General features: G+C 50.3%; 3 protein-coding genes across 3 annotated transcripts; all 3 read left to right on the plus strand.

The window, feature by feature from the left end:
* Nucleotides 1-1349: 1349 nt before the first annotated feature.
* QC763_000440 (uncharacterized protein) lies at nucleotides 1350-3770 on the plus strand. The gene is made up of 2 exons (XM_062905099.1): nucleotides 1350-2097; nucleotides 2153-3770. The coding sequence occupies exons 1-2, from the start codon at nucleotides 1577-1579 to the stop codon at nucleotides 3627-3629; spliced, it is 1998 nt and encodes a 665-aa protein (XP_062765477.1). The 5' UTR covers nucleotides 1350-1576; the 3' UTR covers nucleotides 3630-3770.
* Nucleotides 3771-9207: 5437 nt separating this feature from the next.
* Nucleotides 9208-10494, plus strand: QC763_000450 (uncharacterized protein; the record flags this gene model as incomplete). Its single annotated transcript, XM_062905101.1, has 2 exons — nucleotides 9208-10422; nucleotides 10488-10494. Exons 1-2 carry the CDS (start codon nucleotides 9818-9820, stop codon nucleotides 10492-10494), a joined length of 612 nt encoding a protein of 203 aa, XP_062765478.1. The 5' UTR covers nucleotides 9208-9817.
* Nucleotides 10495-11462: 968 nt separating this feature from the next.
* QC763_000460 (uncharacterized protein) lies at nucleotides 11463-12128 on the plus strand (the record flags this gene model as incomplete). Its single annotated transcript, XM_062905104.1, has 1 exon — nucleotides 11463-12128. One exon carries the CDS (start codon nucleotides 11463-11465, stop codon nucleotides 12126-12128), a length of 666 nt encoding a protein of 221 aa, XP_062765479.1.
* Between the last annotated feature and the right edge of the window lie 239 nt (nucleotides 12129-12367).

Raw genomic sequence — 12367 nt, forward strand, 5'->3', positions numbered from 1 at the left:
TGCCAGATGATCAGCGCACGAAAGGATGTCAAGAGATACAAACACACACCTACCTGATCACAGATCTACCCGACTGTCAATTCGCTACCAAGTTTGGAAACCAAGTCATCGTCACGCTAATCACCACCAAACTGGCCTCATACTTTATTCCGGAGATCAACGCTGCGCTGCGCACCGAGCGGTGGTAGTGTGGAAAGGTTGCTGGTTCGTCATTGTCTCCCGCTACAAAAGTGCTGTTTTGATTGTGGGATCTGGGGGAAGGGAAGGCTCGGCACGTATCGTTTCAGGGAGACCGAAGACGAGGATGAATGGCTTGAACACAACCAGCCAAAGATGCAGACGGTCAGTTACCCAAGTCAAGGACAACAGAGAACCGGGTTTATTTCACCGGTGGAATTGAAGGGTACAGCGGCTTCGATTACTATGCAGTTACTGCGATGTCCTACATCAGCGACCAGGACATGCCGAGCCATGGGTCAGTTATGGTGTCTCGTACTGGATGCTTTCTGGAGTTAAGTATGGGGGATGAGAGTGGGTTCGCTGAAGATCATATATACAAGAAGTCCATAGATCTCCTGCCCTTTCTGTACATCATACATTCATTTCCACGGTTTTATTGAGCACTTCAATGGTGTCCCGGGGTCCAGAACCTTTGGAAGGTGAGTAGAGGGGGTACGCAGGTGGTAAATGTATTTTCTGGTTTTGGTAGCCTGTGGCAGTACTGAGGCAAGTTGCAGGGTAGTTGCTTCGCTATCGTTGAACGAGAGGAAAATATAACCCCCGAGTGGCTCATGCTAAACAAAGAGACACCCAGGCGCCTCCTTAGCTGCCCTGTGTAAGGTGGTTGAGACTGGAAGGCATGTCTCCCGAGATTGCTCTAGATAGGTATTGTTTCAACTCCTTAGAGAGACCTTTTAGATACGAGACAACTTTATTACCTGACCTTCAACGCCTGGTGGCTATCTGCAAACGCCTATTAACCATCTTCAAAGCCCTTTTAACTCAGATTTGTGAAGGCCTACTCGGTTTCTGTAAAAGGGCCTACTCCCGGCAGGTGTCTCTAGGTGCATCTCGATTCATGACATGTCCAGCTGAAAAGACACATGTCGTAAGTAGACGGAAAAGACAAGCGTTGGCATAACGTGATCATCGACTCGGCACATTCGGAACCCTGCTTCCCAGAGCCAACCACTGAAGAGCCTGCCCATCAGCTTGGTTCAGAGCTGCATGGCGTAAGCTAGCGTTGCATTGCAGCAAATACTACCACGAGGCGCAGAATATTGTCCACCACAATCACGCAGTTCCTGACTGTTCAGGTAAGGCTTTCCTCGACTAATGCTGGTACACCCCTGGCATGCCACGTAAAGGTGTGATGACTGATGACGGTTCCAGACTTGCTGTTGCGCTGGTTCGGATTCCCAAATCAGCACTATTGCACCATGGCTTGGAGAGCAGAATATCAACCTAAGTATGGCTTAGTTCCTTGGTAAGGTGAAGATGACTGCAGTGGTATAAGAGGAGGTAGAGCTTTGCCAGACATTTACAATCGGTTTCTTTCTTCTCTTCAGTCGCAACAATGGCAGCCAAATTTACGCATTGCTTGACGGCCATTCTGGCCCTGTGCGCCACCCCCGCACTTGCTATTCCAGGTGGCGGCAACAACAACAATCAAGATGTCTACGACTATGTGATTGTAGGCAGTGGACCCGGCGGATCTCCACTTGCTTCCAACCTCGCCAAAGACGGATACTCTGTCTTGCTCCTGGAGGCAGGCGATGACCAGAGCGCCGATATTGGAACACAGCTCATCAATGTCGGCAGTACGTCCAATGCCAATCGCTGGGGATTTTACGTGAGGCAGTATGGCGACGACACGCAGCAGCTAAAGAACAACCACCTGACATGGAGACGTGCTGACGGGACCTTGTTCGTTGGCAATGGAAGCTCTGCTCCAGCTGATGCCACGCCTTTGGGTGTTTTCTACCCCCGCGGCGCGACTCTCGGTGGGTCGTCGGTCATCAACGCCGGCGTTACAGTGTTGCCCAGCAAGAGCACCTGGGATGAAATTTGGAGGAAAACGGGTGACCGCAGCTGGAGGTTGGTGATCCCCTCACAAGATATGCGGCTTTGTCGAGAACTGACAATTCCACAGCGGTGACAACATTCGCAAGATCTTCACGCGTGTTGAGAGGAACCATTATCTCCCACCCGGAACCCTGGGCCATGGATTCAATGGCTATCTCGACATCAACGGAAATGATGGCGAGGTCTACTCTCGCAGTCCCGGCATTCTCTCCGTCTTCAGGTCTATGATTGCATCCATCGGCGGCAACCCCAACAACGCGCTCACCGATGTGACTCGCGATCTCAACAACCCCTCTCCATCTCGAGACACAACCCAAGGTCTTTTCGGCCTTCCTTTCCACGCCAACCAAACCTGGGGTCGTTTCAGTGCCCGCACCATCGTCCTTGACACTCTGGCTGCCAAAAAACCCAGTGGATCTCCTCGCTACCCCCTGACCCTCAAAACAAACAGCCTCGTAACCAAAGTCCTCTTCGACAGACCCCGAAACAAGAAGCCCCGTGCCATCGGAGTCGAGTACCTCGAAGGACAATCCCTCTACTCGGCCGACGCCCGCCACAACCCTTCCAACACAGGCACCAAACGCACCGTCAGAGCCCGCAAAGAAGTCATTCTCTCCGGCGGCGTCTTCAACACCCCGCAACTCCTCCAACTCTCAGGAATCGGCCCAAAAGAACACCTCCGCTCGCTCAATATCTCCGTCCTAGTTGACCTCCCCGGCGTTGGCTCCCGCCTCCAAGACAACCCGGAATACCCCGTCGTCGGCATCGCAAAAGACAACCAACCTTTCTTCACGATCCCCATCCCAGGCGAGCCAGACTGCTTCTTCGGCTTCGGCCCCCCTGGCGTCCCAGATCCATGCATTGACCTCTGGTATCAGGGTCTTGGCCCCTATGCCCGCCCGGCGGCTAACACAAACGCTTTTATGCTCAAGACGAACTACTCCGGTGATGGGGAGCTTGACATTCTCGTGTTTAGTCTGGCTAATTTTGCGTTCAGGGGGTATTGGCCCAATGATGCGGTTGTGGCTATCCCTCCTGATCCGTTGGGGGTGTTTGGCTTTTCGGTTGTAAAGATCAATCCTATTTCCCAGGCGGGGACTGTTAGGTTGAGGAGTGCGAATCCGCAGGATACTCCCTTGATTAACTTTGAGATGTTCCAGACGGGGGCTGATCAAGATTTGGGAGCGTTGGCTGAGGCGGCTGCTTGGGGGAGGAGGGTTTATGGGAATGTGGAGGGGCCGACGGGGCCGATGACGACTACTGAGCCGCCTTGTCACGGGGGGACGGGTTGTTTTGCTGGGGATAAGGAGTGGGCGAGGGATCAGAGTTTTGGGCATCATGCTACTAGTACCTGTGCTATTGGTGGGGATAGGGATCGGTTGGCGGTGTTGGATAGCAAGTTTAGGGTTAGGGGCGTGGATGGGTTGAGGGTGGTTGATGGGAGTGCGTTTCCCAAGACGCCAGGGGCGTTCCCGGTGCTGAGCACGTTTTTGTTGAGTGAGAAGGCAAGTGTGGATGTTTTGGCGGATGCTAGGCGGTGGTGAGATTTGGGCGATGTGGCGCTGTTGGTGCCTACCCTAGGTATCTGATGTAACCAATATCAGAATAGTTACCTTGCTTTCGTGATCCAAATGGTTTTACTGCGGGCATCAGGTTTCGTCAAGGTATCCCAATATGTTTTCCTGAGAAGTCTCCTTTGCAAATCGGCATTGGCACATTGTTTTGGCCATGACTACAAGGAAGCGTTTGATGACAGTCAGACCAATGTTCATTCTGGTATAAAGGGGTCACCTCCCTGAACCATCTCAGAGCCTGAAGAAGTCTTGTTGAGGACTTGGCTGCAGCAGAGGCTGGTCGAGCCCTAGAAGCAATTCACGGCACACTCATTACACCCATACCAAGTCCATCTTAAATGACATATGGTAGTAAATTTGGGATGATCTCTTGCTACTCTTTGCGATATCCTCGCCAATTAACTCAGCATGTGGGTCATTTCAGGAGCCTCACAGCCTGGCTGTTATCATCGAATCTTCCCACATCTTGAAGTGAATGGGTCGACTTGTCAACCCATAGATTCTCTTTCCTTTCCAACGATGGATTTGTTCCCCTTTGTCCCTATACCAGACCTCACAAGAGCTTGTGATTTTGTGAACCTCCAGCCAACTACACATCCGCGCTCTCCTTCTCGTTTTTAGACATCTTATGAGAGCTATCACATCTTTCATTTCAATATCTTGGCAAGAGTAGGTTCTTATAAACGCAGAACAACGAAAAGCATTCCTAACATAACTTCTTTGGTAATCCTGAGTTTCTCTCTACCATAGTCTATTCCCAAAATGCAACGCTTTGACCACTTCCCGTATCTCCCTCAGGAACTCAGGAATCAGATCTGGGGCTATGCTTTGAGGAAGCCAGAGCCGGGCGCGCATATTTTCGCCCTACTGAACCACCACCTCTATCATTTATACAGAGCTGAGCTACATCCATCTTGTCGACAAGATACAGGTTCTGAAGCCAAATGCCACACCAGCCGCCGCCAACGAGATAGTCACCCCCCAAGAAACAGCAACCTATTTTGCCTATGCCTTGTCGACCACAGCAACCAGGAACTTCTCTGCCTACATCTTTGAGAACACAGTCGAGGAAAGCTGCGCCGATGCTTGCCGTGAGATAGCACGGCTCGGCCGCCTAGGGAGGTTGCCAATAGGCAGAGTTGCGGGCGAAACACGGGAGATCGAGATTCCTCTTGACCCCTTGGGCAGCCCGAGCACCCGCCGGGTCTCGATTGATAAGTTCAAAGACTTGATTGTCGTCATTGGCGATGTATTGCTCAAAGCGATACCGATGCCGAGAAGTTTCTTGGTGCCGGAACCGAAGTGGGCACATGCCGTGCCATTCTCTGCCACGCACATCGCCATCGAGTTCAATCCCCAATGGGTTCAACCCAACGAGGACTTCGACTGGGGTCCCAAGGAGTACCACGGCTTCTACGATTTCGACGTCATGTACAGCCTAACAGTGGCCAAGCAGCACTTTCCTAACTTTTGGATGATCGACCGGCATATCAGCAGACCCAGTCACGGCATCCCAGTCCCTCCCAACCGTCGGAACTGTAACGCCAAGTGAGGTGGTTTTGTTGAAGTTCGCCGCCGGGCTGACGGTCCGAAGTATGAGTAGTGGTTTCAAAAAACAACATGTAGGGGATGGCGGCAGGTGGAGAACGTCAAGTTGCTGTCCGCCCTGGCATCTAGGAGTACCACGACGGTAGGCCACTCGATGATTCCCGCCATGCAAATGCTTTCGATTTCAAGGACGAGTTCAAACGAATGGAGACATCGCGGTATGTCTGTCATGGCGATGAGGATGACTTGATTGTCATGCCCAATATGATCGACCAGGATGACCCTGATTATCGTGACGACTTGGAAAAGATACCTGCCCAAGATCTGGCTGAGATCACGGAAGGCTACCCCCATTTGGGAGTTCTTGCTTGGAAGAGGGTTGTTTTTAGGGTTTAGGGATAGTGAGGAGTATGAAGGATTTTGTTTATTCTGTCTGTAGTCTGGGGTATAACTCGCTAGGAAGTTGGCCATAGACATATTAAACTAAGAATGGGTTATTCCTACTTCAAACATTCACAACATCTCTTCAACATGTATGTTTTCTTCGTGCAAATATATGCCCGACTCATTCGCTTAGAAACACTGCAGACATGCAGTTCCGACTCTGTTTCGGTTCATAAAATAGTCGCTATTAGCAACTGCGGTACTCTGAGTCATGACCGTAGAGTAAGTGTGTGCTCTTTGAAATTACCCCCAGTCTTTTTGGGTAGGAAGGTATGAGACGTTATCAGCTCGTTCTTGTGGCTCTGCCATCAGCCCATCCCACAAGCGCAAGAGGTCTTGGCATAGCCTTTACACATACTGCTAAAAGATTTCAAGTTCACTCACGGTGTGTGGGGCAAGCAATCGGTGATTCAAAAGAGGCAGATGAAACTTCCGATGCAAATAACGTACTTACTGTATAAAACCAAAGAAAGCCAAGGGGTGGCCATGGTAAAAGACGATAACCAACAAAACCCTTAGAGTAACTGGTGTGTGGCTTTTAATCAAGTTGGCCACGCCTTTCAACAAGATACCTTATCAATATCAACACTCTCAAGCGTTGCTCCTCGAAGATTTACTTTCCAGCGGGGCCATGAGCTGAATCGAGGGTGGGTCATGTCTTGAAGCTTGACCTGCTCCAAACTGTAAAGTGAATAGAGGATGCTATGGTTACATCATGTAGACTTTTCTTTTTCAGAATTTACTATCTAATACTTATCTAATTTGTCCGTATATATAGACCTAGGGATCGTAGATTATTATCCTCCGGTAATAATCCGTACGCCGGATCATTGGATCATGGCCATACGCCAGTGATCCTCCTCAGGATCATTCTCCTCGTCCTGAGCGGGTCTATTCCTGTTACCTGATTGGTTATCTCTCTTTTCCTTCTGATTAGCCGGTATTGCCGGAGGCGTGTTCAAGAACGTGACACCCAACTCTGCGGGGCGGAGCTGGAGCGGGCTGCCTCAACCAGTCAGCCTTGTGACCAGAGCTTCAAATTAAAATTTCAACGTCTGACACCATGTTGGCCCCAGAAACGCCATCATGGCAGTCGAATGTGATCTGTAGCCACCTGGTCACGTCTCACGAGGCTCCTGATATCAAGGTCAATATTACGTCCTTGCAGGCAAGAAGCATTCTATGCCGCCGCCACTTGATACTGAGCCTGCAGACTTCGTAGGGCTTGAAGCTAAAAAGGGCGATACACCAAATACATAGGCACCCCAAAACAATAGTAATGAAACACTGGCTATATTGCTCAGGTCGCACTCGACCGCAACTACCACTCGGCCGAATCCCGCGTCAAAGCTGAAGAGCTTAGGACCACGTCAGATCTCGTAAGTGGCCGGACAATCGGCCGGATCAACTTGACACTTGGTCCAAAATACCAGGCTTCAGGTACCTACGCGCTCATTCCGCTAACAATGTTATCCAGTATCTAGCACAGCTGGCAAGGAGCGAAGCCCGAGAGGCAGCCTCGATCGCATTGACTGCCACCAACCAAGGGCAAATTGGCAAGTATATAGCCCTGGTCGCCATTTTTTATCTTCGAGTGACTGCTATTTCAGTAAGAAATCCCCTGCTGGACCTGGCAGAGTGTCTCGAGCCGGGAGACTACTACATCAACTGCTTCTTGGTCCCAACAACATGCTAACTGATACATCAGACAATATTTGCCACTCCCGTCTTCAAATTCGAAAACAAATGGGTAGACATGAAATGGAACAAGCAGGGTGGCGTAAATCCGAAGCTGACAAGTTAGATGTGCTTTCCGGGTACTTCACAAAACATATAGTACTCGGAGTTCTCTTGACAACGGCAACGTACGGGAGCTACTACTGGTACAAATCTCACGCTTCGGCCCACTCGGAGCGAGAAAGACTAGGCAAGGAGTCAGCTACAACAGACCCGGATGATAACTCAAACGGTACCCATTCACGACCAAACTCACCAGCTGCCTCAACGGTTGGGACAGTTGCGAATGGAAACAGGGGTATTTGGTCTCACATAACCTCGGGATGGTTGCGGATCAAATCCCTTACCTCCATCAAAAAAGCAAGGAGCACCAATGATAGACATCAACTTGGGAATTTGCCGTCGGACTCCAGCGTCCTTTCTCCTAACCATCCAGGTAATCCTCAGGCGGTTTTAATGGTTTAGATCTCATTCTGTGTTCTTTAGCTATAGGGCAGGGGAAGAGGCAGGGAAACAGGACACCGGTGCAACAAGATGAATCTATAGAATTCTTGTCATGAACATCTTCTATTACTTCTCTGCCCTTATACTTCTCTTACTGTTGACTAGGTAGAGTGCCGGGCGCTTCCTCCTGCTTCGGGCAATGTTCTTCAGGTGTGTCTGAGAGCAGTTCGTTCGACGATCCCTTCTGATCATACGGTGCCGTATACGGGGTATATGGCGACGGTGGCTCTATCTCGGAAGACTGAGTATCCCTGACTCGTATTCAACTTCTGTTGGCCCCTTGGTGGCTTCTTTGGTGGGAACTGGATTGCCTTCTGATCTAGAAGCAGGCGATTGCTGTCTCAGCCAGGGTTTCAATGACGGCTTCTGGGAGAAAATCTGTATCAATCTAAGATCGTCCTATCAACCTTTGCCGTGCTAGACGGTCCTTGATAAGAGTACAAGCCATGGTTCCAATCGGAATGGTGAGAACTGGCCTTTGTCAACACAGTTTGTGTGATAAACCAGTACCGCGCAACTCCACCGAAGTCACTGCTGGGTTTCTGTTTTGATTGTCTGTTAAAAGTTGTCCATGGATGTTGGGTGAGGGTAGCAAACCACAGACTTACATCTATGTGGAATTTGCCCTTGCCGCAAATTTCTTGCAGAGTCAGGATGAGGCGTTGGATGTCTCCGCCCTCGATCGTGCAGGAAGATAGGTGCGAGTCAGACGAATAACCGTCAGGAACAGGAACAGATCCCTGATGGGATACCCGGATTTCATCCTCTGTAGAACAAGGGAGAGGAGATATGGTTGGCTCTTCCTGGGCGGTAAGGTGAACAAGAGGTAAACCTCCAAACTCTTTCAAGCTGTTGAGAGCTGACTCGGAGGGTGGGGAAAATATCCTAGTTGGTGGGAGCAACAAGAGACCGCTTCTTAACCAGCTCAGAAGTGGCGGTGCAAGGTACGTGCAGTCAGGTCAGCTTTGCATACTGCACAGTGTAAAACGACGGCTCAGCATTTTGCTCCGTCGTTACGGCCTTAAACCTTTGCACTGAGAAACAAGCACTCATCCCTACCTATCACATGAGCTGGACTGCTCCTTTATCTTTGTGCATGATTTGTACGGTTGCATAAGTCCATGGTGAAGATGCATAAAATCAAGTGTGCTCGTTTGGCCTTGCGGGCGCGCTTAGCACCGTGTGCAAACGTATAAGGTAAGGTAGCCAAAAAATAGCACACTGGGCCCTGTTGTTATGGGCCCAACGCGACGAAAAAACATGGTGGGGAAGAAAGACTCTACTCAATGTTCAAAAACAAGAATTCATCATGGGTTGGCCACGAGTAGTAAATCCAATATTGACAATTGAAGACAATGACTGTCTATTTGAGTATGATTGCCCGTCAACTATCGTGTCGAAGGTGCTCCGCAACCATGTAAGTAACCCGATAAGGGAATGCATTTGCGTGATAGATGTGTTGAAATGGGAACTGATGAGTTATCTCATAGGGGAGAGAAACCGAGAGTATTGGTCTGAAGAGCGATGGGGATTGGAGCCACTGGTTTCAGTTATTTTATCTCCATGGATAAGAATACATTCGGGTATGGCACAGGGAACTCACACGACGGCTCAAGAGTCAAATCTTTGCAGAAAACCTTTTGGAACAACCATCGAAACACCAGGAGCGATCTGGCTACCACATACTGTAAATTTCACATACAAGCAACGCACCTTCGTATCTCTGATGGCTGACGCTGAACACCCCCAAGACTCTGCGGTGCCGTGGGGCCAGCATTCACAGCACTCGAACATGTCCAACTGATCTGTACTACCTCCCCTTTTCTCTATTTCGTTGGCAAAGGATTACCAAGGCCTTCCATCTCTAAGCTGAAATCTGCAGGGCCTTCACCAAGAGCCACGAAGGCGGCTGCGCGACCTACCTCATGCACGGCAACTCACTCCGGATGTACACCTCAGCCATGTCATGGGATCACCAGAGCTGGACCTCGGCGAATAGCCTCGCAATTTCATCCACCTATATTGAAACTTCGAAGCTTACTGCCGCGGTCATATTCGGATGTTCAGAACAGCAAATAGCCAGGGTTGAGGAGCTGCTTGCATCATGTCCGGAGGTCAAGTCACATCCCCTGCTTACGGTCGGGATATTTGCGGGACTACACAAGGATAGGATCAAGGAGATTGTCAAGAAGGCGATTTATGAGTGCACTGCAGCTATTACAGATCTGAAGCTGGATCGTGATGCGCCTCCGTTGGTGAAGCGAGACTTCAAGCTGAACAGGAAGCTGAGAAACTGGCGGCTGAAGACGAAGATGGCGGAGGAGGAGGCCAGAACTACCAAGGGTTTGCTCCAGAAGATGATAACGCAGGTTGAGGAGGAGCAGCAGCTGCAATCCTTCCAATACGACGGCGAGTTTGCCACGAGCACGCGGAGATTTAAACAACGGTTTACGGAGATTGAGATTGAGTTGGACGCCCTGATGGCTAGGTGCCGGATAATGTTTGACGACATGACTTATTCGAGGAGCTGGTGAGTCTTTTCGATCATATCTTCCGATTGTTTCTTGCCCACATGGGGGCTGAAGTTGCCTTCAGTTTATGAATGAGCGCCTCAGTGATGATGCCGAGCGAGCAAGGGACCAAGCAAAGATGAGTACGGTCATAGCCTTTGTTGCTATGCTGTATCTTCCAATAACAGCTGTGGCGGTAAGAGGTCTTCCTGATAGTAATCTTGGGCTTAGTGCTGATGCGTCTCGTCAAGACAATTTTCGCTGTGCCGGTTTTCGATTTCCAAAACCACTGGAGAGATATCTACTTCCGAAAGGCAGAGACTGGGGAAGATTCCGATCAACCGCCAGTCCTATCTTCATACTTCTGAGTGTACCTAATTGTGTCTGTTGTCCTTATCGGATTCACAGTGTTCGGTTGGTGGTATTACGCAAGAGGTACGAGCAAAGCGCACAACCGGAGAAAAGCTTTGAAGCGCATGCGGCGAGCACATGCGACCACGGGAGAGGGTGGAACAACTCATGAATCTCGAGGGCGTTTCTTGGGCTATGGGATCGACCACAAGGAAAGTGTTTGACAATCAAGACAAGTTCGGGATATGGAGGGAAACACAATCCTTCACTTCCTTCTATTGACTTGTGGAGTCTGACCTCTTACCAGACAAATGTCTCCGGAGAATCGAACCCAAAGAACCTGAAGTCGGAGTGAAGAGAGTATGGGCCCAATTGTTCTGGGCCGGGGGGTTTGCTGGACAAATTCTTCCGGTTTAGCGTTGCAAAATGATTGTCTCTGATTGGCACACGTTGGGTTGCAGCCCTGATAAAGTGGAGGACCGGAGCTTGACCACGTCACACATAATGCCAAGCCAACCCCATCAGGGGTAGCGGCGGTGAGGATGTCCCGATAAACACAATAGCAGCGAGCAAACAGCATGACAAAGAATATCTGAATTCAACACACCCTCAACTCACATTGCGATTCCTCTTCCAGTGTTACCCCATGAACTCCCAGGACGTATAGCCCAAAGTCACATACTATTTCTCCCGCGGCCCTCGTGACACCATGCCCTCGTTCACCTCCTCATCCTCTCGATCATCCAAGAAAAACAACACCCCACCGCCAGCGAATTTGCTCCCAAAGGCCCACTCCCGCCCCCACCCACCACCACCCTCATCACGACGCGCTCACTCTCCGCGTCCTCCTTCTGCAAGTGTCACCGCGTCAGGGACATCCTTGGTCAAGCAAAAACCGCCCAAGCAAGTCTCTCGTGGGCTGAGTGGACTGACGGCGACCATCACCTCCCGCACTGATCAAGTGCTCACCCATGTCAACGAGCAAGTGACACAGATTCGTGAGGAGCAACAGAATGGCACGTCACAATGGGTTGCCGGCGAGCTGGATCGAACTTCGCACTGGGTGCAGGGCGAGCTTACCAGGACGAATGACTGGGTTAGTCAACTGAGGGAAGAGCAGCAAAAGGAGGCGAGTCTATGGCTCGAGCAGGAGCTCGAGAAGGCACCAAAGGTCGCGATGGAAAGTGCTAAGAATACGTATCTTGGTTGGCTTTCAGGGGATGAGGGGATTGTCACGGCGGCGCTGGCCTGGATTCCTGTTGCTTTTGTTGCGGGGGAGACAGTGAGGGTTGGGATTGAGGTTGGGAAGGTTGTGTATGACCTGGTTCAGGGAACCTCTTCGAATGGGCAAAGGAGGAGAATTCAGGGGGCGTGACGAGGTCATTTACCATGAGGCAGACACTAGGGGGCATCAATGGGCGTTCTTTTGGGTTTTATTTCTTGGGTTTGCTTGGGGTGTTTGATGACAGCATTTATTGAGCGACATGTATATTTCCGGTAAACAAAACAGGTTAAATAAACAATCGACAGGTTTATAACACCGGTCCAAGAAACGAATCGCCTATATATTGGTTGTCAAAAAGATACCTACCTTATGGCATGAGTACGCCGAAG

Source organism: Podospora pseudopauciseta, chromosome 4, assembly GCF_035222475.1.
Source record: "Podospora pseudopauciseta strain CBS 411.78 chromosome 4, whole genome shotgun sequence".
NCBI classification, from domain to species: domain Eukaryota; kingdom Fungi; phylum Ascomycota; class Sordariomycetes; order Sordariales; family Podosporaceae; genus Podospora; species Podospora pseudopauciseta.